Source organism: Coffea arabica, chromosome 9e, assembly GCF_036785885.1.
Source record: "Coffea arabica cultivar ET-39 chromosome 9e, Coffea Arabica ET-39 HiFi, whole genome shotgun sequence".
NCBI lineage: Eukaryota > Viridiplantae > Streptophyta > Magnoliopsida > Gentianales > Rubiaceae > Coffea > Coffea arabica.
The window spans coordinates 10,000,001-10,027,168 of record NC_092327.1 but is presented as its reverse complement, the minus strand read 5'-3'; the positions used below and the strand labels follow the sequence as shown (position 1 = coordinate 10,027,168).

Sequence of the window (27,168 nt, the reverse complement as noted above, 5' to 3'; positions counted from 1 at the left end):
CCCAATAGAGGTAAAAAAAAAAAAAAGAAAAAGAAAAAGACACCAACTCAGTATCACTTGATCTAGAAAATTCATAAAATTGAATCGTTGAACCAAAATGGTTTTTAATGAATTGACTCGTTTATTACTCTAATTCAATCCCAAAATTTTCACTGTTGATTAACTAATCTCATAAAGGTGACATGCCTAATTAATCCTCACCAAGTACAATGCATGAACGTGAAAATTACATTTATTGCTTTGTCCAACTACTCTCTATTTCTCTTTCTTTTTCTCATAATTACATTTCTTTCCCATAACGGATTATATTTCTTTGTCATTGTCTTTTATTTCTTTTTCATACCTATTTTACAAATTCCTCTTCATATAATTACCTTTAAATTTAGAATGTAACATAATAATGTAGGAAATTATGTTTTGTATATTTCTTTTACCTTTTGTTCAATGCAAGAAACTTTTGAAGCTCAAAAACGCAATACTTGAAAATATTAGAATGTAGATTGACATGATTATTTTTAAAATGGAGTAAATTTTCTACATCTATTTGCATAGTTTTAATGTGTGAGAGTTATTAGTTGTATTGACGAAGTACTTGTGACGTTAAGTGCAATTACGGCTAACCCAACATTTTAACTAGCAACCTTTAAACTAGTAGTTTTTTCAGATCAATGAACAGTTTAGATTTCAAAACCCAGATATATATATATATATATATTCTTTTTCTTCCATTCTTGCCATTTGCTTCGAACTTTTCTCTTGTGAATTTCAAATCTTTGTTTGTTGGAAATACGAATTAAGTTTGTTATAGATGAAGAGAATTTTAGGGAAAAAAAAAATACATCAATTTTGAACAAAATACATCAATAAAATCGATTTTTACCAATTCCTAATTCAATTGAGTTTTGACTGAATTTAATAGAGTTTATATTGAGCTGATTTTTTAAGTAGACTTAGACCGCAAACCTAGTCGATTTTTCGTTCAATCGATCGAATCGATCGGTCAACTCCAAGTTATAAAACATAGAGGAGGTAGTGAGGTAATATTGACGATAAGACAAATAACAAACAAGAGGGTAAGAAGGGAATACCATATAGTTGAGGTAGAAAACATGTGATGATGGACTTAACACGAATTATTGTGTAGAAATGCATTAATTTATACTCATATGACATTTATCAGCTCTAGAGAAAACACATTACATCTAGTAGTGGTAGGTTATTGAAGGATATGATTCTTAGCTTCATTTCTTAGCTTTAGTGTGAGATTGTTCTCACTTTTTTTCTTACAACATAAACAAATATTCCTATACCTTCTTTCTCCCTTCTTTGTGTTTTTTCTTCATTTGTCCATTTCTCTAGTTTCCGTTGTTGCTCTAATTTTACTCCCAAGGCTCCATTGCCCGTGCTACATTTCAATGTTTCCAAAATTGCAAGAAAAGTCAAAGACACGAATATTACACCTTGAATCATATATAGGTCTTGAACATGCGTTTTACACTAACCTAAATCTAAAGATAAAAAACACCTACATAATTAGGTACCTACATTCTCAACTCCTTAATTTTTTCACCTTCGTTTTCCTTTGATTTTTCCCTAGTGGATTTTGTAGCATGCTTCGAATCAATAACGTCTTGAGGCAGTAGCATCATTTGAATGACTAATATCTTCCCCAGCCCAAGTTTTTGGGCAACAATATCCGTTTCACTCTTTTTACAGGAAAAATTTAGCAAATATCAATTCCTCCAACTGTGTTCTTGTAGACTTTCCCCAGCATGAACACGCACTTATGTGTGTATGACCAAAATCACAATTATTAGCTATATGAGAAGCTGCAAGGCTAATTTATTAGCACTATGTCCAAAAACCTCTCTTAGAATATGAAACCTGAGGCTCTCTTTCTTCCAAAACGTAACCCACAAGATCCAATCATATAATGTATCCTTGCAAATCGATATTGGAAATGACAAAAAAAAAAAAAAAAAAGGAAACATAGTAACAGTGTATCCTTCTTTACAGTTGCGGTGCTCAGCACAACAAAAATAACATCTACGAATTACTGTACACAATCTTGCAGCCTAGCATTGGAAACTGCGAGCTTCCCCATGTAATTTACAATGAAAAACTTTAAACATTCTGTAGTTTTTTATGCCAGATAGTTGTATATTTGAGGGTTATTCTTGTCGCGCTCGAGGTACTCCCTGTCTATGAGGCTTTCAATCCTTTTCTTCAAATCAGCTGGTTTTATTGGAAACTTGAGCTGTCCATTAAAACATACTTTCCACGTTAAGAATCAGTAGATACTTCATTTTTGCCAAGAAAATTTTATAAACGCTTACTTAAAAGACTAAATGTTTATTTTCTTATGTTTTTCAACTACCTTTGATCTTACATACGTTCTCTCCAATACAGTGCTACAGTAATATTTTCCAAAAACACTCAGAAGAAACAATCGAAATGGTTATTGCATTTGGCAAAAAGGACTAGTTTGCAGCCAATATGCTTTCTTATGAAGCAACAGCGAAAAAAGTGGTTTCCCGGAAAAAAGTGGTTTCTTATGCAGCCAATAGCCTTACCAGTTTTCCGGAAGAGAAACTAAATAGCTTTGAAGCACACACGTTAGTTGAAAATACTGAAGCCAGATATCAACATGGAAAATGGCAATTAAAGATTCTTTACCTGTTGAAAAAGTTCAGTTATCAAGAGAGTATGACTCAGCACTTTTCTGGTTTTCATTATCCGGACAATAGCTGCATCAACCTGCAAGCACCATCTACTTTTTCAATGTTCCAATCATGGGAATATATAGGATGATAAAAACTCCTCCATCAAAATCTAAAAGAAAAGCTTAGGACACATGAAAATCGTAGACCTGATATTGACGGTCCTGAAACACCCTTTCAGTGGTGCTTGTGTTCTCCTCTACCGTTTCCTTCATCTGGATTGCATTCACCTGTATGTGTTTAACAAAGCATGGCTTCAAGTTGCTACATGAGCACCCATAATTGTAATATTCTGCAAATTCTAAACAAGATTAAGCTTTAAGCTGACAATAAGTATCCCCTACTAGCAGTGTCCCACTTTATACTACTTGATACTCATCCCAAAATTTAGCTTCAAGTGACAATATAAGCAGCAATAATAAGGGTCCCAACCGTGACAGCATTGCATTTGTCACATCTATTAGACAACAGATCAGCAGTAATTTTCATCAACAATATAAACCAGATGTACCTTTATACGGTATAGAGGAGCAGTAAATTGATCATTGAACATGAAGGAATCATCATCTTCTACTTCTCTACCTTTAGGAATCTGTCAGGAAGCTTAGTTCTTTTAGTAAATGTAGTGCTGAAAATGCTTTCAATTATTTAAAGAACTCAGTACCAACAAAGAATGAATAAATCCTGTGACAATTGCACACCTTCTGAAGAACACGAACTTTTCCACATGCAAGTGATTGAAGAGTCCTCCTTAGCTCTCTGTCCTCAATGCCAGTGGATTCCTTGATGTCTTGAAAGCTAAGCTTCTCGGCATCATTAAACAGCATTAAAACAACAGTCTGCAGGATGGAGCACATAAACCAAAAATATATAAATATCTGTTAATCCCCAGAGTATCAGCTAAACAGAATGGACAAAACTATAACATTAGATACAAATATTCAAATGAAACCAACCTGAAATAGGGAAACTGCCAGCTCCTTTTTACCTTTTGGGAATTCTGCTTTCAGCACACAATGCCCCAATGAGTTTTGCCACATCAATCTTCTCCCACTGTACTTGCTTAAATAAAATTCCTTGAAAATATCCTGTAGAAACCATCATAAAGACAAAATATTATTGTAAATAACTAATAACAGTGCTAATAAAGAAATTGCAGTCATGAGCTGTGACATACCTGATACACATTGAGTTCATGGGGAAGCCGAACATCCATTGGTGGATATGTTGGCCAGTATCTGAAGCCCATCAAAGAAAGATGAATTTCACAAGCTTAAAATTTAAACCATAACAAAAAACGTGACCTTAAATTGAAATGCTGTATAGTGCACAATTCACCACATACCCTGTTGTTAAGACATGGACACTCATCTCAATTCCAGATGGGAGTTTTATCCGAGCTTGGGATGATTGCTTGAATGATTCATTTATTTCTTTCGATAACTCAATGTCCTGGATAATATTTTTGGATTTCAAATAGATCGGTGTTCTATGTTTATCATCCAAATTCTATCATCAAAGATACTGTCAAGGCATAAAAAAGTAATTGAAAAGACTAGAAGAATATATTGGGAGTTGAACTTGCCATCCAGGATGATGCTTATCATTTAACCATGTCATTTAGTTGCTTTTCCTCTTTCTTCTTCTTTTTATTTTCCTTGGCAGTTAAGTCAGGAGGACAAAAGGGAAAAATTGCATTTCAGAAACAAAAAGAACAACTTCTATTAGTGCAGTTGGATAACTACCAATGACCACACGTGACATCAGTTATGTGCCTACCTAACCCTATTGCAATTGCCATGTGAATCAGACATTTTTTTGAGAGTAAAATCCCAGGCTGAAACTTGAACTTTAAAACATGAAAGAAAATAATAGTTTTCAGTTAAGTCTAAAGATGGAAAAATCCAAATTGATTAGCATTTATTTATTCTGCATCAAATAACTTTGGATGGAGAAAAATGTTTGAAAAACATGATGTTACATTTGAATTAGCACACACCTTGAACATTCCTTCAAGTTTATTAGTAAATTGGCTGCCACACTCTGTCTTTAACTGCAATAATGACAGAAATCTATGAGTGTTGCCACAAAAGCAAAATATTGAATACACTGTAAAAATTTCAAAGCCTTCACCTTGGAAATCATGGACTTCTCTGCATCAATGGATGCACTTTTTCCCAACAGTAGCCTTTTGGCAAGATCTTTCTTATAGAATGCTTCAAATACATCTTTACCCTAAGAAAGAAAAAATGCAAAAGATGTACATCAATGATTGATAAACATTAATGAAAAAAAGAAATTGGTGCAAATAAGTTGGTGTTTTTCCACCTGGTTTCTGTTACTTGCTATTTCATATTTACCTGTATGAACCTGAAAAGAACCAAAACTTTATCAAGTGTACCCTCCAGTTCCTCCTCTGAAGTACCCTTATTCCCAGCGCGGAGCTTCTCGTCCAAAAATTTGGCAATTAGCTCAGCAGGTCGGTTCTAATCAAACGCCAAAAAACCATAATATCAGCACATGACATGAAGTTAACAAGGTCACAATCACAGGCCATTACTTCATTACTTCATCAGAAGGATGCAATCCAGAAGTTTAGTGGGATTTCTAAAAATATATATTAGCTCATGGCTTTCACCTAACGAGGATAAAAACAAAGCTCTTTGACTTTGTATCCACATATCCACTTGAGAAACCCAGTCAGACAAGTGAAAGTCATAACACCCCAATGCCCCTTAGCAGAAGGCACACCCACATAAGGAGAAAGATGAGTGAAAATACAAGAAAAACTGTAAGTTCAATTCAATCTGATTAAATCTTCAACTTGGAAACTATGCGATGAACACCAGACACATCTTTCTAGGACATCACCAAGACAACCAGTACTTTCTTAAGGAAACAAGGATTTAAGTAGAAGAGAAAGTGACTCATAGTTATGCATAAAACAGAAAACAAGAACCATTTCAAATAAAATTTATGCGTATTTCCTTAGTGACAATTGAGAACACTTGAGTCAGTTAATGGATCGTGATCCAGGAGAATCTTAGACCTTAGTCTTCATTTATTTATTATGGTGGTGGTTGTTGTTGTTCCATTGTTAGATATTATGTGCTCCTAAAAGTTGCAGAAACTTCAGGAGATATTTTGTTTAGCTCATCCATATGTCCTAGGCATGTGACCAGTTAAGTGTATTTTTGTCATTTTCTGTCACTTTACAGCAGCAATATATTCAGAGCCCCATAAATAGCCATCTTATGTACTGCTGCAGCCAGCAGATTTCATAATCACTAACACCTAAGCTTGGTATCAACTTCTTGGGCTCCTTTCGATCGTAGAAGCTTTCTCCTTCAACCTGTGTGATTTTCCTTCATCAATTTCTGGTCTTCAAAAGCTGCTAACTAAATTTGTTCTCAATTTTCTGCACCAGATTGGTGACCTCAAGATTCGAAATTTGTTTACAAACCTCTATCCATTCAAAACTAAAACAAGCTTTAGAACAAAGACACTTGGACTGGGTCAATGGGCGATCATGAAGGCCCATGGCCTAGGTCCGGTGACTTCCATTGCACTTCGGAGGGGTGCTAGCTTAAGGTCTCTGCCCAAGTAGCAGAGCCTACGTCATAATTTGTGGCACTGGGGGCAGGCAAAGGTAAAAACATTATTTTTTTCACATGTCATATACATTTTTAACTACTAAAATACATTTCCAAAGCACATTGTCTAACCCTTCAATCCACTGTGTCAATGTCAATGAAGTAAATATTCATCTAAATTATTTTTCCAGCCAATCGCCTTCTCTAAGGATGAGATTTTAAAGATTAAAAGCAAAAGGACATCAGGTTCCAAGATTATCATAAGGGTACATAGCGTCCAATAAAAAATAGTTATATAAAACCCACACCAACCCCGATTCCAATTCCAATTTTGATGAAGCTAACAATGCACATGATACAAATATCTAAAGAACCAGAATTAAACCCACTAGAAAAGAAAGATAAGGGAAAAAAGAGGCAGGTTAGGCCTGTCAATTGGGCCTTTTAGGTCCGGTGTTGCGAAGCCAAGTCCAGGACCAAATATAAACCCCATAATCCAATTCCAGCCTAGCTCATTTGACTGTTATAAAAGTAGAGATTGATAAAAAAATGGATTAAGTTGTTTTCTCACTACTTTGTCCTTCCACAAGATTCACCAGGACTCTCTCTCTCTCTCTCTCTCTGTGGCCTCTTTTCCCTAAACATTCCTGTTCATCCGTATAGTTCGCAGACTCATGATTCTTTCTTCCTCATAGGTGAAATCACAGCCATTTTGTCATGCCTATCTTGTCCCACATCAATTAGGTATCAAGAGAGGAAACATTCTTGTTCATTAATAAACATGGTTACTAGCAGAAAGTTAAAGTCCTGATTAATTTCAAGGAACTCACTATTTTTTTTCCTAGGATGTCCTGATAGGTCATCCTAGAATAACTATAGATAGCTCGCTTACCAGGAATATTACTTAACTACCATAACCTCACGGCTTAAAACAAAACCCCATTTCGTGACGTGAAACTGGTAAGGTCGAACTGATGAAATACAATGCGGACAATATATTTATAATTGAGGAAATGAGAGAGCTATTCATAGAAGAGTATTTGCCTTCTTATCATCATGAAAAAGCTATTAGGAGAGTTTTATGGTCTCACTGAAAGCACTTTGTTAGAGGACAGCTAAGTGCAAAGGTTTACTCAACTATTAACCCAAATTGTTCAGGAACCTCTTACCCAAAAAAATTTGGCAGATTTGTAATCTTATTTAGTCAAATCGAGTTATAAAGCTGCTAGCAAATCAAGAAAGGTCAAAATCCAACAAACAGCTATCGTAGACAGCACCATCACTATCCTCTGATCATCCAACAAACACCTACCATGGACAGCATCAATTTGGTTAACTATCCTGTGGTAAAAGCTGAGAATTCTGCACTTGGAGCTACTGATTCTGACAATGAGTTTAACCAGAACTTTCCAAAATTGGCTGTTAAGTTTCACGAGTTTCCAAGGAAAACACAGAAGTAGCTCTAAAAGATTTTGAAGAGCCTATGTTGGTCGCAGACAAGAATTATCTAGTGAAGAAAGTTCCCAAAAATCAAGTCTGCAGAATACCTTGTTCCAGCCAATGAGGCCAAGTTTGCTGTAGCAGAACACGTGAAAGAGGCGGTCAAAGCATCACAGATTCAGCAAGTTTGCAAGCAAAGCCAAGAAAGGTTCTCTAACAATCTATTTGTTCCAAAAATTGACTGCTACGTCACTCAAGCTCAGGGATGGGTGTCACATAAGAGGGTGTGTCGAATTGTCAGATTCCTTATGCAGTGAAATTTATGATTTGCAAACCTGGCTAAATTAATTCACTTTGGATTCAGGATATGTATGAAATTACAAGTAAATTTATTAGGACAATCGGAAGATGATAAAATATGTGATTATTTCCCAATTTTATAGATGTGAGGAGTTATAATATAATTTATTATAATTATATCGATAGAATCTAAAGTACTACAAAAAAGTTGTGGGAGCTTTATATTTGATTAAAGATCAGAGAAATTAGTGTGCAAATAGCTTTGGTAAAATAAGAAAACCTTATACAACCTCCTCCCAGCCATCAACCCATCATCTTCTATTCTAGAACCTTCCAGAAAAAGCAGCGAACACCACTTCTTCCCCTACAATTAATCTCTCTTCAGACCATTTCCTATGATCATTTTAACGCCATTCTCTCCGGATGAACTCTCTCTTCTCTCCCTCAGCAATGGTCACCTACCTCCACTTCTGGTGACACCAGCCGTATTGTACCCAATGTCCCACACTCTTACCGATGTCATATCATATCGACATGGGTATGTCAGGGTAAGGTGGCAAGTCTAAGTAACATAGATTGACTGTGTCCCTCAAGAGTTGTAAAATGTTCATCCTCCGAAGCCCCAGCTTTACCGGCTTCTCTCTAAAGTAAATGGGAAGAGAAGTATCTAGGATTGCAGCTGTCCTTTCAACTTACATCAGACCTTTGAGTTCTTTATCATTTAATGCTCAAAACTCGAGGTTGAGTTTTTCTTTCCAGCTATGAGAGAATGATATAGTCAACAAACAGCTCAAGGAAATTTAAGATGGAAGATTATATGAACTTTCAATTAGCAATCCTTCAAATTTTAGTAGCCTATTCGGTAGTTCAAATATGTCAATTAAGAGTCTTTGTTTAGTGCAATCCTAGTAGAATGTTTGTTCTCCTAGTTTAGGTACTTTCCAGAATTTTTTGTCCTGAGGTGTATTTTTGTCTTTCACATTTTTGGTGAGAAATTTCCAACAAACTTGTAATTGAGTACTATCTAGCTATTTGATTATAGTTGTTATACGGAAGTTCTAGAAAAGATTTACAACAATTTTGCTCATGTGTACTAAATAGAAATTCTATTCATCATAGGGTTCTATCTTTTAGGTAATTTATAGCTTATACATTCTATTGTTACAAGACACGTGGAGATTAATCAATAAAGAAATGAGTTGTTTGCTTATTAGTCTGTTTGTTCTTTCTCAGAATTCCCCTAACTTCCCATCCTTTCACCCCCTATTATCCCATGTTACTGTTTACATGCAATACACGGGTCAAAAAAAGGCCACACTTCTGCTAGATCTAGCAGATGAGATCACCCATATCTTGTCCTACATCACTATATAATCAACTTCTATGCATTTTGTGTCAAAACGCACTCAAGGGAAAACTAACTCTCTTTATCATCAGTCTAGTACTCCTACAAGTTTACTTCCAACAGCACTTCCTTGAAGCAGGTAGTCATATATGCTATCAGCAAATAATCACAACTGAAAGAAAAATCATTAGGTGAAACCATGATACCTGCCGCAGATTAATCAGATGCTCGAATGCATCTTTGATGGTATTGCTAAATGCCTCATTCTTAGAAAAGCTTTCCTCCCATATCGTATCAAGCGATGCCTTGAATTCTAGTAGGCTGGATACCATATCTTTGTCTTTTTCCTCATCCATGACAATGCCCTGCCCAGTTCTTCGGATGTAAGAGCTAAGGGCCTGTCTCAAGGACTCAAGGGCAATAACCCTAGAGAAGAGTGTATACACCCTTTGAAGGTCCTCGTTGCGATGGCCATCCATCAGCATTGTGAAACCCTGGAAAGCACAACAGTTCAAAGATGTAAACAAAAACATAGAAAGACCATCTGCAACACAGGAATCAGAATTTAAAAATCATGTTGCACACTTTGTCAAGAATTGCAGCAATATGTCGTTCAAGAAGTTGTCTTTCTGCAGTAGCCACCAATGGCTTTCTTGTACTTCCGTCCAGGTAAAGTAAACACCTTTCATGTTCTTCATGCAACCTTATCTGCAAGAAAATAGATACTAGCACATTATAAAGCAATCATGAGAAACAAGACTACAGAACATAATGGTTAACTAATAGATGATTGAGTCACGGAAAAAATTAACGCCTGATTTCAGAAAGAAAGCAGACCTCCACATGCTTCAAGTAATCTGGAACATCTGATTGCTGCATGTACTTAACACCTTCAGCAGCATAGAACTCAGATGTGCGATCCAGAAAAGGCTTTTCAAAGCTTTCAGAGTAGATTCCCAATGCAGTGAACATCTTCAGAAGATGATTGAGGAGAGTTCTATCAACCGCTTCACCTAATCTGCAACCCAGAAAAAAGGGGGGTTGCCAAATGGTTAAAAAGATGACTGAGAAGCTTTGTCATAAATGGTAAAATCATCAAGAAAGAACATTGTCTCACCCTCGCTTCTATTTTTCATTTGCACAGTATTCATTACTTATTATCAGTAGTTTTTCTCTTTTCATTCAATAGATGTTCCCAATTCAAATTCAGAGTTGACATTTGGAATTAATGTTTTCATTTATTTTTATTTCAACAGATTGTGCTGAATGTGTCCCAACACCCTGGATTCCACAAAATAATTCATATTTTGCAAACAAAACTTTCTTATTCCTCAAAAAATATAACAACGACTAACATTATGATAAAGGGAAAATACCTAGAAGGTCATCGAACCAGCACCATTTATTATTTTTACCATTGAACCATTTTGTCTTATACCCACTAAGTTTATAAAAGCCATCACAATTTAGCTGTCAACTTATTCACCTCTACAAAATATTGGGGTGAATTAGTCAACAGAGGAAAAATCCAAAAGAAAAATGCTGTCCTTAATCCTTTTCCCTTTTATCTTCTCGTCCCTCTTTCTTCTATCCACTGCTGAGATGTCCAGCTCCCACTCCCTTTGAAGAGAGGTCCTTTTCCTCACCTTTCAACCTTTTTCCACCTCTTCCTTCTCACTGCACACTTGAAATTCTGCACCGACCTCCTTTCTTCATCCTTTTTTTCCCACTACAATTTAACCACCAAAATATAGTTCCAAGGCAATGAATAGACACCTTACACGTGTCATGCTCGCTAACAGTCCATTAACACCATGAAAAGATGAAGAACAAAAATTAAGTCCTTGTCAAAGCAATAACAAATTACAAGCTCAAAGTCAGCATTCACCATGATTATATACCAGCTGTTTGGTTGGGGGAGGAGGGGGGATAGGGGGTCCCCAATGGGTATGCTAATTAATGATAGTCATTATCAGCATTTGGTACACTACTATGACAATCAATCTATGACAATGGAAGACCTAAAAGTGTGTTTGCCATTCCAGACCAAATTGGACACTTTTGCTCCACTATCACCAAAAAATGCTCCAAAGTAATATCTTTTCTTTTTCTTTTCTCTCTCGTCTCTCCATTCTCCCATCTTTCCTCTCTCACATCTCATCAGTTGTCTCTCTTATTCCTCCATGTTTCTTGCAAAAGCTTCAAACCCAATCTCATAGCCCAAAGCTCCTCTTGTCAAATTCTCCAAGAGAGTAGTTGACTCCTTATATTCAAAATTCACTAGCCAGGAACATGTTGAGCAAGTTTAATCAAAGAAGGGTAGGACCCCTTTTCAAAATCACCTTCAGAAGCCTCAAACCTCAATGGGATATGTTCTGGAAGAACAATCAGGTCAGACCCTTTTGGGATTACTTCAGTTGCAATTAGGCCAAGTCCATCTAGTTGTTGTGCTATCTTCACTGCCTTGTGGACAAACCCACCTTCTCTTTTAACCCATTTAATCAAGTCTGGTAGCTGCGCGACCAACTGGTTCGGGAAGAGGCCGGCGGCAGTGGTTCAATTGTTAGTGGTGAACGTTTGTTTGATCACCAGTGGTTCTATTCCGTTCAAGATTTGAAAAACTTTCAAGGCTAATGATTAGAGATTGTTTATTGGAGGTTGGCTTTTCTAATATGCGTTGAATTTTAAATTGGGATTGTTGGGTTCTTCAGAGATTATTTGCAGATGGGATGCTGAGACATTGAGGAAGAAGGAAACATGGTGAAAGAAAAAAGAAAAGAAATATTTAGAAATAAAAAAAGTGAAAAAAAAGAAGAAAAACCAAAATAGATTCTTATTGAAGAGACAAACCAAACAAGTGAAAAGGAATACCAAAAACCCATTGCAATTGAGGAGGCTTTTGATACTGATTATCATTATCATTCCCAAGTAACAACCAAACAGGTGGTTAATATAAGGAACCAAATTATGAGCTTAAAGTAGACCAACCAAATTCATGCTAAAACGCTCAAAAGAGCATGATTTTCTGCTATTTTTCCTTCACCCATTTACCTGTGCTGGAGTAAGTTGGAGAGAATTGGGAGACCAGAAGGTGAGACAAAGTGCTGGGAGCCTATAGGGTATGGCTTAGAATAACTCTGTTTGCAGAATTAAAAGGAAAAGGTGAAAAAAAGGAATCAATGGTTTCATTGTGTTTTCTTTTTTCCCATATTTTCTCTGGCGTGTAATAAAATTCCCCTAAACTTCAAAGAAAAGATGAGACTTGACTGCTAAGTTGGAGAATGGCCAAAACTTCCAAACTTTTAGAAGCTTTATAGGTGATTTGAAATAAAAGATTCGTTTGATGGCCAAAAGTATATCATGGAGATAAGTGGCAGCCCAAATACTTTGCAAACAAAAAAAAAATGGAAAAGAAAAATTAGTTTAAATGAAGCTATCAGTAAGGGGTATTTATTTAGTAAACTAGTTTGATCATGCTAGACTAGTCAATGGAAAGCGATCTGGTCCATCTATCATTTATGTAGAACTAACGAAACAAGTCAACAACAATTATTGGCAAAACGTAACGAGTAAATTGCACCAATCTAATGCCTCCCATTTGATTTTCGATACATACAGCCCATCCTAACAGTAGTATCAGAGAAAAGTTTCAAAACAAAAAAAAAACACTCACGTATAATGATTATGGCATCCTCTTAGCTATTGGATTCAAAGGGTGCCTTTGGAACTAAAAACCACCTAAGGGAAGGTCACTGAGATTTCAAATACCCAGTGGAGGTCCATTTCATCATGACAATAAACATCATAAGCCAATGTCATTTCCCCATCTGAAAGCTCTAGGCTTGTTAAAACAAGTCAAGATCAACCAAAAGAAGAAACTATATCATTGCGTTAAGGCCAAAAAGAAAATGCACGTATGAAAATCCCATTAGTAATTCCAACATGTAACATACTATTGCATTAAGGCCATAGGGAAAATCCAAGTATCATAACAATTCCATCAGTAGCAATTCCAACACAATATATGCCAACATAGCCTTCACAACAATTGAACACTGAATAGCTCAAGAGCATCAGGCATATATTTTCCCAAACAATGTGGAGGCGTGGGTCAAGTGTGCATTTGATCTAAATCTTAGTTCATTGTTCACTTAATAGCTTGAAAAACCCGGTTACATACAAACCAGGTTAGACAGACAGGCTACACAACTAGTCAACTCTAACCTCCAGGAAATCCAAGATTGAGTTCCAGAAGTTTGCTCCAACTTCAATTAAACACACCTTCAAAATTAAGATCTTTAATTGGGAGTTACATAGTCCAAAACAGTCTTTACAGAGTTTAATTCATTAATCATTTATTTTTCTTAATGCTTTCTAAGTGTTAAAAGAATATAAGTATTCTTGTAGATAATAAATTAGTAAGGGTATTCTTGTAAATAGTTTGTTAGGTTTGTACTCCTATAAATACTAGTTGGTCACTCATAATACAGTGACCAGATATTTTTCCTCCCAAGATACCTGTTGACATGGTATCAGAGCAAGAGTCCTAGGGTTCAGGTTAAACATCTAGCAAAAGACTGTTCATCGAGGCACTGTTCACGCGGTACTGTTCACGGGCACTGTTCACGCACACTGTTCGTCTCGAGTTTTGACCCTGTCTTTGGTTCGACGTGCTATTCGTCATGGTTGAAAGGTTTGTTAATACGGTTACCACTGATCAAATTGAATCGAGTTTTTCAGCACATGGGTCCCAGAAGACTGTTACTATATCTGAGGAAGATTATGTTAAATTCCTACAGTACCAAGCTACAAATCACACATCTCTTCCCTCTGCTTCTTTAGCACAAAAAGGTAATGACTCATGGATTATTGATTCCGGGGCTACTGATCATATGTCAGGTACCTCTAAAATTTTTTCTAATTTTCAAGAGTCTACTCCCTTTCCTCATGTTACTTTAGCTGATGGATCTACCACTAAAGTTAAAGGACTAGGCACTGTAGAAATTAATCCATCACTTCCGTTGTCTTCTGTTCTTTACGTACCCAATTTGCCCTTTAATCTAATGTCTGTTAGTAAACTCACTAAATTTCTACAGTGTACAGTTACTTTTTCTCCTGATTCTGTTGTCATTCAAGATTTGAAGACAAAGAGGACGATTGGTGGAGGGCATGAGCATAATGGTCTTTACTTTCTCAACTTCAATGGTCCGATAGCATGTCCTGCTATTGTTTCCCCTCTTGAAATTCACTGTCGTTTAGGTCATCCGTCATTACAAAATTTGAAAAAGTTGGTTCCTACTTTGAGTCAATTATCTTCGTTAGAATGTGAGTCTTGTCAGTTAGGAAAGCATCATCGTGTTTCTTTTGCTCCTAGAGTCAATAAACGAGTTTCTGAACCCTTTATGTTAGTTCATTCTGATGTTTGGGGTCCTAGTCGAGTCACTTCAAAGTTAGGTTTTAAATATTTTGTAATCTTTGTTGATGATTTTTCCAGAGTTACATGGCTTTATTTAATGAAAGATCGTTCAGAATTATATTCCATTTTTTGTGCATTTGTTACAGAAATAAAGAATCAATTTGGTGTGCCTGTACGTATACTTCGCAGTGATAATGCGAAAGAATATTTTTCCACTCCTTTTAATACCTTTATGACTAAGTCTGGTATTATTCATCAGTCCTCTTGTCCTCACACTCCACAACAGAATGGAGTTGGTGAAAGAAAAATTGGACATTTAATCGAAATTGCTCGAACACTGTTGTTGCACATGAATGTGCCCAAACATTTTTGGAGTGATACAGTTCTAACTGCATGTTATTTAATTAATCGCATGCCATCTAATATTCTTGGAGGTCAATTACCTCACTCCATTCTTTTTCCTCATGAACCTGTGTTTAAATTGCCTCCTCGTATTTTTGGATGTGTGTGCTTTGTTCATCAGCTTGCTCTCGGGGTGGATAAATTAGATTCTCGTGCTATTAAGTGTATTTTCTTAGGATACGCACGAGCGCAAAAAGGGTATAGATGTTACAGTCCAATTTTAAATCGATTTTTTACTTGTGCTGATGTTACTTTCTTTGAATTCACTCCATATTTTATCAAACAGAGTATGTCTTGTGAGTTAGACCAATGTCCCTTTTTTTCCTCTCCTGTTTTACCAGTCCCTTCCCCTTTATTACCTGAGTTATCTAGTCCACCAGATTCCATAGCTCGATTATCTCGTCCTCATCTTCAAGTTTACTCTCGTCGTTCCATGGTTGAGAAAGTTCCTGATATGCCACGCACTTCACCAATTAACTCTCAATCTTCAAATCCAGGTATGACGCCCTCCTCTGAGTTAGATCTTCCTATTGCTTTACGCAAAGGTAAGAGACATTGTACTTCCCATCCTATTTCTAATTTTGTTTCTCATTCTCGTCTCTCTATGTCATATTCTTCTTTTGTTGCTTCCCTTGATTCTATCTCCATTCCTAAGTCTATTACCTGTGCTCTTAATCATCCTGGTTGGAGATTAGCTATGCAAGAAGAGATGTCTGCTTTGGAACAAAATGGTACTTGGGATCTTGTCCCTCGTCCTTCAGGTAAGCCTGTTGTTGGTTGTAAATGGGTGTACACTACAAAAGTGCAGCCTAATGGTTCTATTGATAGATTGAAGGCTCGTCTGATAGCTAGAGGATTTACTCAGGTGTATGGAGTAGACTACTTAGAAACATTTTCTCCTGTTGCAAAGATTACCTCTGTTCGTCTTCTTATCTCTTTGGCAGCAACTTATAATTGGCCATTGCATCAGTTGGATGTGAAAAATGCATTTCTGCATGGAGATTTGGAAGAAGAAGTATATATGGAACAACCTCCTGGATTTGTTGTTCAGGGAGAGAATCCGCGGTTGGTTTGTCGTTTGAAAAAATCCTTATATGGATTGAAATAGTCTCCGAGGGCTTGGTTTGGCCGGTTTAGTAGTGTTGTCATGAAGTTCGGTCTGACAAGATGTGGAGTAGATCACTCTGTATTTTATCGGCATTCTAATGCTGGTAAAATTTTATTAGTTGTTTATGTGGATGACATTGTGATTACAGGTGATGATGTTGTGGGGATCCAGAAACTTAAATCCAATCTGCAGGCAAACTTTCAGACAAAGGATTTAGGTCATCTACAGTATTTTCTGGGTATTGAGGTAGCTCGGTCTAAATATGGGATTTATTTATGTCAAAGAAAATATGTACTCGATATGTTGAGTGAAGTTGGGATGTTAGGTTGCCGACCTGTGGATACTCCTATGGATCCCAATGTGAAATTAGCAGGAGATCAAGGTGCATTACTTGATGATCCTAAGCAATATCGAAGACTTGTGGGTAAATTAAATTATCTCACTGTAACGAGACCTGACATTTCGTTTGCAGTGAGTGTTGTGAGTCAATTTCTTGATACCCCTCGTACTAGTCATTGGGATGCTGTTATACGGATTCTCAGGTATCTTAAGAGTGCTCCTGGAAAAGGGTTGCTGAATCAAAATCATGGACACACTGATATTGAAGGATATAGTGATGCAGATTGGGCTGGTTCTGCCTCAGATCGAAGATCGACTACAGGATATTGTGTGTTTGTTGGTGGTAATTTAGTGTCGTGGAAGAGTAAGAAGCAAACAGTTGTATCCAGATCAAGTGCAGAATCTGAATACCGGGCTATGGCTCACACTGTGTGTGAGTTGGTTTGGTTGAAGAGCATGTTACTGGAACTTGGGTTTGAGCATAAACAGCCTATGAATTTAGTGTGTGATAATCAGACGGCTGTTCATATTGCGTCTAATCCAGTGTTTCATGAAAGGACAAAACATATTGAAGTTGATTGTCATTTCATTCGAGAGAAATTGCTTGACGGGGTCATCAAGACATCTCATGTACCGTCTGTAGATCAATTGGCTGATGTGTTTACCAAGAGTTTAGGGGGCTCTAGAGTGAAATACATTTGTAACAAGTTGGGTGCTTATGATATATATGCTCCAACTTGAGGGGGGAGTGTTAAGAGAATATAAGTATTCTTGTAGATAATAAATTAGTAAGGGTATTCTTGTAAATAGTTTGTTAGGTTTGTACTCCTATAAATACTAGTTGGTCACTCTTGTAGATAATAAATTAGTAAGGGTATTCTTGTAAATAGTTTGTTAGGTTTGTACTCCTATAAATACTAGTTGGTCACTCATAATACAGTGACCAGATGTTTTTCCTCCCAAGATACCTGTTGACACTAAGATTTTCTGGTTTTAATGTGTAGGTGTATTTTAGAAATTTAGCTTGTTGAAGGAATTTTCTGGTTATGGAAACTTTCTGGCTTGGTAAATAGTATTCAATAGTTACCTTACACTTGAATAAGAATCTTTCTGATTTAATACTACGAAAAGTATCTTGTTTCTATTATAGCTTCAGAAGGAATTGTATAAATATTGTACTTCTCCACAAAGAGAAGACAGCTTTTGTTTGTCAATAAAATCCTCAAGACTTGTTCCTTTCTGAGGTTGTCTGATGCAATTTTTCCATGGATGTGATGTCTAAAGGTTTGTAGGAGTGATTCCTAGAGATTGCTAATCTGAACATCTTCATCTCTCATTTTCAGCAGCTCCCTTACACTTTCAGTTCTGAATTTATTTGTACTTTTATGCCTGCAAATTTTGCCAAATGACATTGAGTTTGTTTGGACAAAGAGATTTTGGAAAAAAAAATTTTGCCTCACAAATCCTAATAACCTTTTTATCTTCCCAACCACTTTTTTATCTCACATACATCACATCACAAAAAGTGTTACAGTAAATATCTCAAATAAATCATCCAAATAAACTCTTATCCAAACAAACTCATTGTGATTTTCGGTAAGTTCTAAGCCCAAGAAACTGTTCTAAAAAAAATGCTAGCCTAACCACCAGGAAGTGCTCTGTCATTCGATAATTTCATGTACCAGACTTAAAAAATACAGTAACCTCTTATAGTTGCAAATTCTGACATACTGAGAGCTCAAATCATCTCAAAGGCATACTTTCATTTGTCAAAAAACTTTCATCAACAGAAGAATCCTGACCAGAAAATCTGAACCTCTTTTTTTCTTATGTCATGGGAGACAATATCCATTATATAAACCATCATACAACCGAAAGATAATATCTTACAGTTCAAAAATATTAAACAAAAGAAATTATACTGATTATATAAACCATTTAATGACAAAATAGTAACTTTAATTCATAAGTTCATGTAAAAGTCAAAGAAAACAAGATTATGTTAAAACAAACATAATGAATCAGAAAGATGTACACTGGATGCATATGTACAAACAAATCAGATGTAATTCCTGAACAGTAATCAATCCTGAAACATGCTTGTCATATGTTTATTGTCAGTAACCCGAAGTCTAAACTTAATATGTAGAACATGACCGATTTGGTTCCAAGATATTTGTTGCTCATAATAGCTTATTATGTCATTCGCAGGCATACACAATAAGAGCATCAAATGGATATGCTTACACTAGAATAAAGTTCTTTTGAAACTCTTTTTTTTTAAAAAAAAAAAGTAAATAAATAAATGAAAACTGCCCCTCAGGCGTTTTTTGCTTATCACTTTTCCATTCTTAACTGATGGAAAACTACATAAAAATTTGGCCAACCCTTAAAAGGAGAAAATTGCCTGAATGACCTATTACCTGGTCCACCTTTCGTCACTAAACTATTACATTTCCGAACCACTGCTAAAGTATTAAAAGCAATATAACTTAGCCCATTCTGTTGATTTCAGGTGTTACTCCCATTAACTGTGTCATGTTTAAGGGTATTTCTGGTAATAATAAAAACTTTAACGAAAACAAAATCATCGATGATCTTCTTTTTCCCTTTTATTTTTTCCATTTCAATGAGCATTAACAATTTATGTCTGCTCCCATTTACACATTGCCAGCCCAAAACATCAGCAACATCCTTTTCTTTTTGCTTTCAGTTGCTCTTTTTTTTTTTTTAAATAACAATCTTATGCCTGTCATCATAATCTTACCGGTCTTTATGTATCCAATACCATAAACATTTTTTTCCCTAATCTAGTTCAGATTTGAGAGGGAACCAGTTGGACGCATTCTTTGCAGATTCAGGCTTAAGCGTGGAATGCAGAAAACACATTAACTTTTTCTTTACGAAAAAAATTCTCTCTTCTTTTCTGGGACTCAAAGAAGCAGAAGATTCAATCAGCCTAAAGAATAACAGCTAAAGATAATGAGTGTCTGCTTCATGTTTGTGTTATGGTCCTTATGGACTAGAGGTGAAGAAAGGAACTCCTTGAGAAGCAGCTGGTTGTAAGAAATGGATCAATGGCAGCATTGGTTTTGGTAGCTGCACTGAGAGCACCAATGGTGTTGACAAAACAAAGGTAGCATTGTTCTTGGCAGAGATTCAGGGAGGAAGAGGAGAAGATTCAGCAATAAAAAAAATCCAAATGAAATTGCCTTATAACTGATGAGATCATCAAGTTAAAAGCTAAAATTAATGGAATGGCTTAAAGTAAAACCACTTTTCTTAGTTGAATGCGTGATACAAATATGACAACAATTTAATGGCCAAAAGTGGAGAACTAAAACATTATAACCACCATTCAAGCAGCCAAAGAGGAGATCATTTGCACGTACCCATTTATGAAACAAAACAACAAAAGCATGAAAATCGACATCCTTAGAAAGAACCTCTAAAGAACCTTTAAAATTAGATTGTCAGACAATTCAAATCAGGTTAGAGATTGTTCAGTTGATTGTCCTCAATATGTCAATGAAAATAGAACTACACAAACAGTTATCACCAAATAGTTCTCTAGAGACTGAAAATTACCTTTCACTCTCAATCATTTTCAGGAGACCGAACACCGTTTTATGTTCTACCTCTGATGCTAGAGAAAGATGTTTGCGAAAAAGCTGCAAGCCCATATCCCACAGTGAACGCACATTTGGAGTTTGTTTCACATATGTCCTATCAAGATACAAAGCTATACCACGGATCATCAACATCTGGTCACAAAAGTCCTGCCAGCACTTCTCAACAAGGGACAAGAAAACCACCAAATCCTCGCTCTGCCCAACCAAAGATTGCAGTGCAGCTGATATGTGTGCTTCACACTCCTTTTCAATTCGTTGATAAAGATTCCCCCCCATTTTGTGCAGACACAGGTCATTTACCGCCTATCAAGAATAAAGTCAGTAACATGACGAATTAGACTTATAATCTTAATATGCAAAAGAGATTAATCAAAGACACCTGGTACAGCTTTTCCAGGTCACAGGGATCTGGCTGCTTCAGGAATATAGCACTGATAGCTGATTTTAGTGTTGCCCAGGTGGTTTCTTCAAAATTAGAAGGCAGCGTTGGCTTGCCTGTAACCACAAAAATGCGGAAAATGAACATATGAGGGTATTCCCTTCAGTACTTAGGTTTCTCAAAAGAGTTTACATTTGCTAAAGCAGGAAAACCTAATTTTAAAAAAATCACCTTTTCCATGAGATCCATACACACACAGACACATATTCAGGTTTCCAAATTACAGCACCACTATCTTTCCTGGCCTTGATCCTTGATTTAATAATTTGTTCCATGTAATGAAAATTTCTCACAAGGTTTTTAAATAAAAAGAATGGTGAAGACGACAAAAATAAAAGTAAATAGAAGTTCTGACCAATGAATTAATAGTAGTAGAAGAATTCTTGAAAAGAAGATAACCAAGAAAATGAAGGGAATAAACACAAGATCGTAAGGATAGGTAAAAACCAGAAGAATTTTTATAAGGTAAAGAATATTAGCGCAAACTTCAACAATAATCATCATACCCTCCTGCCCAGGGAAATGATTTGATGGATTGAGAAAGTTAGCACAAATCCATCAAATTGGTCGCAAGTTACCACATTCACTGGTACTTTAGGTGACTATTCAATTATGCAAGATGCAACATCAAATGATGCGTATGAGTTGCAATATGGTTCTCTTAATTAGGCTTAGCTATTATGAACCTCAATGGTCAGCTAGGAATGCTGCAAGTAACTTACCTGAGACAACATTTACCATGAAAAGCATTTTCATGAAGAATACTCTTTTTCACAGTCAATTTGAGTTGTCTAGTTAGTAATTTATGTGTATTTCACTAATAACGTATAAGGGTACCATTCACAATATTCCCCCATCACTAACTGTTCTTTCTATCAGAATCGCCACTATGTACCAAAATTTCTACCACCTCCCCAACCTAAAACTCCCAATCCAACTGCTGTACTACCCATGAGAAGAAGAAAGCTGCAGAAAAAGACCAGTATAACTACTCAAGCAAACAAATGCAAATACTCGATAAAGAAGTCACAAAATGCACAGCAGAAGAAGTTAAGCCATAATTATCTGCACATGGAGCTCATTGAACAAATTTTGAATAAGTCTCTATTCTTCCATTTCTGCAACCATATTCCAAGCTGTTCCCTTCCTCCCCAGATCTGAAGTTTCCAAAAATCCATAGTTCTGCAATTATTTATTTGTGTTCAACTTTCACGTGGCAAGACATATTGAGTGGATGCTGATCTGCATGTGATACACTGGAATCAGAAGTATCAGTTCTTTATATTTGTCATCTTCAAAAATCCATAGACAGCCAATACTGCTGCCCCGCAATCCTAAGGTGTATTTCGTCTAAAATTTTATCAAATTACATTTTCTATAGAAAGTGGAAAGCATCGGAAGGATGCGGTTTAGTTTTGCGTGAAAACAGAAAATAACTTTGACTGATATGTTCAAGCAGATCATTTACACCCATTGTTGTAAAATCACATCAGCAGCGAGATATTTCCCTGGACTCTAAAGTAATCCCACACAAATAAATTTAAAAAAAAACTACTTTTTAAAAGAATATTTAAAACTGAGTATTTCTTTGTTTTTAAAGGAATTGCAGGTACGCTTCTTCCATGACCCTCAAAAAGTATGTTCAAGCAGATCATTTACACCCGTTGTTGTAAAATCACTTCAGCAGCGAGATATTTCCCTGGACTCTAAAGTAATCCCACACATATAAATTAAAAAAAAAACTACTTTTTAAAAGAATATTTAAAACTGAGTATTTCTTTGTTTTTAAAGGAATTGCAGGTACGCTTCTTCCATGACCCTCAAAAAGTATGGGAACCAACAGCTGTCAGGACAGAGGTTTTTTTTTCTTTGGGTAAGCTCCTTTATTTTATAGGACAGAGGATTACTGCATAAAATCTGCAGCAAAATCCAGTAACTTGAGCTTTTACCCACTTTATTCTGCAAAAACCATGAACCTCTCTAGTGCCAATAACCTAAATCAGTTACATTTGCTATGTTTCAACATTTCAGACAACTGATGCATTTCCAGAATGTCAAACCCATTTTTGGATCATTTTGCGTGATTAGTTTAGAAGTTCTATTAGTCTCCCACTAATTCAGAAGTTCTCGTACTCATAATCAAAGGACTACATCAAATTAATGACATCATAGTTCTCAATATTTTAATTCACGTAATGTCCAGTTGCAAATCTAATTTTAATCAAATATGCATTAGTTCCGGTAATGACCTTTACTTAACAAGAGATGCATTTACAATAAAATAAACAATAGCATAAGGTGATCTGATGAACTTAATCCCCGGCAATCGGAAACAGAACCAAGGCCTATCACTAAAGATAGAAGATTCTACCCCACTGAAGAATAAACAAGCACCAGTGCTCTATAAAAGCTACAAATAGCATCAAAGGATTAAGAAAAGCAAACAGCAGGAGTTTACCGCAATTATTGATATCCATCAAGTAAGATTAGTGTATTCCCCTTAATTCTCAGCAAACAAAGTCGTTTGATGAGTCTAATTGGTCTGGCATATAGTACACAAGTACTTCTAGTGCACAGAGATTTACAGGTAGCTTGAACCATGGCTATAATTCAAAATTGCAAGCAGAATGAAAAAGAAAACTTTAGACAAAATCAAGTACTAGATTCCCCATTTCCGCTCCAAGTATCTTTCTAGGCATGGTGCCTAGCACTCGTCAACTCCATAGTTGGACAAATACAACCACTTTCAGAAAATTGCTTACAAACTAATCCATTGCAGATTGCCCAAATCAAACACAGCCCAAATTTATTAAACCTGAACAAAAGTCAATTCACCTCTCAATTTCAGCTCAAACACCACATGTAACTTAAGTTACCCCAAGTTTCTACGAACTCTGCTATAGAAGTCCCAAGTTCCTAGACAATTAATACTCCGATCACAATTCCACCAAAACTCACTCAATCGACAATCACTTCCAACAAAAAATAAATAAATAAAAAAAATTAATCCCCCAAAACCCTAGTAACCAAATTTCACATTACACACCTAAAGCAGAATCCAGTAATCCAATCAAATGTCAAAATTTCAAAAAGTTGTAACTGAAATAGATCAAAGCAAAATTAAAAAAAAGGGAAAAAATTAATCGAATGAGTATAACCTTTGAGAAGCTTAATGACGAGCTTCTTTTGGGGCTGAGGAGGGGTAGCCTTCTTCCGAGACAGATTAGCAGTGCCAGAGGAGGCCCCCCGGGACATAGCATTACTGTTAAAACTGCTTAGATTGGGGTCCATAACGACGTCGCTTGAGAGGCTACCAGGATCTTCTTCTTCTACATCGAGCATTGAGGCGTTATTAACGTCGATATCAGGGGAGAAGTGGACGTGCGGAGGCTGGCCGTTCTTGTTGTTATCCAGAGAGTAAGCTACGGCCTGAGACTTGGCCTTTTTCATCGCCGGAACAAGAGGTTGTGAAGGTGGTGGTGCTGCTGCTCCGCCGCTGGCGGGGATGGAAGCAGAGGACGAGGTGGTGTTAAACGGAGATGAACGCTTATGAGGGTTGGGGTTGGTGGTGCTGGTGGGATGAGACATAAGAAAAAAAAAAAAAAAAAAAGTGTTTAAAATGTTTAATCCAAAGAGCTAGCTCATTTCTATTTCTTACTATAAACAAAACGAAGAGAGACGCTATGTAACGCTTGGCTTGTTAAAGATGTAGCAGTAACTAGTAAGCGTGAAAGCTTGAATTTCAGTTCTGTTTTACTTTTGTTCTAGAACACTTCGAGGGGACTCCACCGGACATGTCTTTTAATATTTGTACACTAGGTACCAAATACGTGACTGCCATATTTAGGGTTAATACTTAAAAAATATACACTCTATAAACGATTAAGACTAGTCAATTTTAAAAATTCAAAACTTCATGTATAGAGTGACATTTTACACTGCATTGCTCTTTGCTTGCTGAAATTATATTTAGTTTACAATTATTGCCCATTTTGTGTTGAAAAAAATTGAAGTCCGATTTAATCTCCGTCCTTTAAGATTAAAAATAAGGCAGTGTATTAACACTTTTTAAAAATTTTGATTAAATATTTAATATTTAACTACTTTGACTAAAAAATAATAATACTATTTTAACAATTTACATAAACAAAAATAATAAAAAACTAGAATACAAATAGATATTACCTAATATTTCCAAAATTTTGCTAACTCAATTTATTGTTGTTATTATGTTTTTTGTCCTTATTATTTGATTTAAAGTCCAATAAATTCAACAAAACTACATATATAAGTAAATGTTCAATCAACAAAAAAAATAAGAATAATAAACTAAATGAAAACTTCAACTTTTATAAATTTCATATTTTTGTACAATAGATACCATAAACATATATATTTTTTAGCAATAAAACATATATGATAGTAAGTTATTAATAATTTCATAAATAGAAGGGCCAACAATGTTATTGCACTCACTTTTTATGCAATTTTAACTTTGACTAATCTTATGTGCATAAAGTATATATTTTTAAGGTCGAGAGTTTTAAAGTGACTATCTCCAATGTATAGGGAGATGGAGTGTGATTAACCCATATTAACTTGCTTTTATTATTGTTCACACTATCCATATATAAATATAAACCTACATGCATCTATAATTATGTGTATGTGGGTGTTTATATAGGTATAGGTCTATGTATATATATATATGTATGTGTATATGCAATTATGTATGTATATATGAGTGTGATTAACCCATACTATATGTATATATATATATATACATACATATTAGGGATGGACAAAAATGCCCACTAACCTAAAAACCCGCAATATTCGGTATGATCCTATCCGAAAAATAGAGTACCCAATCCGTATTATTTGATCGGGTCAAAAGAAAGTAGAGTATTCCTTTATATGTGGGGTGGGTTAGGGTCACATGATTCAGAGCTCATAGATATCTTACCCGCCACACATATATATTTTTCTTATTTTTTATTTTTATACACATATTAAAAATAATATTTGTCATTGAACAAATTACATTACAATTATGGAAGACTATAGTTTGTTTACAAGATTCATTTGTAGAGGTCATGATCTTGTATTATTTGAAAAAGAGTTTAATTGATGTGGAATATATATTTAAAAAGGTACTACTTATTTCAAATTTTCATTAATTTTGAATTCTTATAATTTTTTCCTTTTTCTTGCATTCTCTTCACATGTTTGTTTCTTGGTAGGAGACTTTATTTTTAGAAAAAAAAAACTTTATTAAGTCTTAGATGAATATGTAAAATACAAAATTAAATTAGTATAAATTATTTTTTAAAACAATTAAATGATAAGTGGAGCAAGGTAGGTACTCATTGACTTGTCCTTCTCTCAGCAGGTACCCGATTATCGAGTACCCACTAATATGTGGGACGGCTAAGGATCAGAAAATGGCTGACTTATAAGATGTAGGTCAAGTCAGTCAATTGCTGCTGTCAGGATTAAGAAATGAATTCCAGCAATTAAACCAATATATAACGATGACGTTTTGTACAAGTGCTCAAATAAACCAGTAGAATAAAAGAGTAAGTAGAACGACGTCGTGGCAAGGAGAATAATAGAATCAGTTGGATTAGTTTAAGTCTGTTAATCCATCCTATTTGTAAAAGGGTGATTGGTTAAGAGGGGGGCTAAGGGAATAACATATTGCATTTTCTCTCTCTCTCTCTCTCTCTCTCTCTCTCTCATTTTCTCATTTCCTCTCCCTTTCTCTTGTCTATATCCTTCTTTTCCCCAATTCTGGATCTTCAATCTGAACTAATTCAACAATTAAATCCCAAAATTACAATCAATATCCTGACAAGTGGTATTAGAGCAGGTTGAATCCTTGGAAGAAATCAGATTCTATGGCAGAAAACACCGGATTTAAGACACTGGAGGAACAAATCAAGAAGCAAGAAATCAAGCTTCAAGAGGTAGTAGAAGGTCTGCAAGCTTCACAACTGCAACAACAGCAAATATGGAATGAGTTTCGTACCGAACTAGAAGAAAGCAATAAAAGGATGGAAGGTTTGGTAGCTAAAATGAAGCAAGAGTTAAGTGCCTTCATGAGAGTAATAATAGGCAAGGGAAAGGCTATTCCAGAAGAAGATAGGCAAAGAAGTGAGCAAGCACCACTCTTACCAATTCCTCCATTAAATCAAAGACTGCAAATTGGGTCATAAAACAATATGACAGTAAGGAAGGAAGCAGGTAAGTTTCTGATACCAAATCCTCCAAAAATCAATCTGCCCTTGTTTACTGGGGAGAATTCTGGAGAATGCATCAGAAAATGCAATGAATACAACTTAAACTACCAAATTCCCGAAGAGCAAAAAGTGGAAGTCATAGAAATGTATTTGGAAGGGAGGGCGGACAAATGGTTTCAAGGAGTTAAACTG

At 35.7% G+C, this 27,168-nt stretch overlaps 2 protein-coding genes and 1 pseudogene across 3 annotated transcripts in view; 2 read left to right on the top strand and 1 right to left on the bottom strand.

Annotated features, from left to right (window-relative positions):
- Nucleotides 1–1,926: 1,926 nt before the first annotated feature.
- LOC113710316 (cullin-4) lies at nucleotides 1,927–24,354 on the bottom strand. Of its 2 annotated transcripts, XM_027233258.2 has the most exons (17): nucleotides 23,893–24,354; nucleotides 20,675–20,790; nucleotides 20,252–20,598; nucleotides 10,236–10,416; nucleotides 9,984–10,106; nucleotides 9,605–9,892; nucleotides 5,081–5,206; nucleotides 4,854–4,955; nucleotides 4,720–4,773; nucleotides 4,066–4,172; nucleotides 3,898–3,958; nucleotides 3,677–3,808; nucleotides 3,422–3,559; nucleotides 3,232–3,312; nucleotides 2,870–2,950; nucleotides 2,677–2,757; nucleotides 1,927–2,257 (listed from the first exon to the last, which is right to left on the bottom strand). In XM_027233258.2, exons 1-17 carry the CDS (start codon nucleotides 24,320–24,322, stop codon nucleotides 2,144–2,146), a joined length of 2,562 nt encoding a protein of 853 aa, XP_027089059.1. In that variant the 5' UTR covers nucleotides 24,323–24,354; the 3' UTR covers nucleotides 1,927–2,143. The 2 variants fall into 2 exon arrangements, with proteins under 2 accessions (XP_027089059.1, XP_071921576.1); XM_072065475.1 differs by lacking the exon at nucleotides 20,675–20,790 and having other exon boundaries at nucleotides 23,893–24,142.
- On the top strand, nucleotides 6,219–6,354 carry LOC113710791 (U1 spliceosomal RNA; annotated as a pseudogene).
- A 2,604-nt stretch (nucleotides 24,355–26,958) lies between the features above and the next one.
- Nucleotides 26,959–27,168, top strand: part of LOC113710005 (uncharacterized) — a 1,574-nt gene continuing 1,364 nt past the window's right edge. The window contains exon 1 of the mRNA XM_027232857.1: nucleotides 26,959–27,168. This exon is cut by the window's right edge and continues 556 nt beyond it. Coding sequence (XP_027088658.1) covers nucleotides 26,959–27,168 — 210 coding nt within the window.

Bases quoted from the DNA above. Each gene is read 5' to 3' on its own strand.
- LOC113710316 (XM_027233258.2), bottom strand. From the start codon at position 24,322: ATGTCTCATCCCACCAGCACCACCAACCCCAACCCTCATAAGCGTTCA. The intron at 3,809-3,897 runs GTATGTCACAGC...TGGTTTCTACAG, and splicing joins ATGAACTCAATGTGTATCAG to GATATTTTCAAGGAATTTTA. The intron at 3,560-3,676 runs GTTGGTTTCATT...TCCATCCTGCAG, and splicing joins TGGCAGTTTCCCTATTTCAG to ACTGTTGTTTTAATGCTGTT.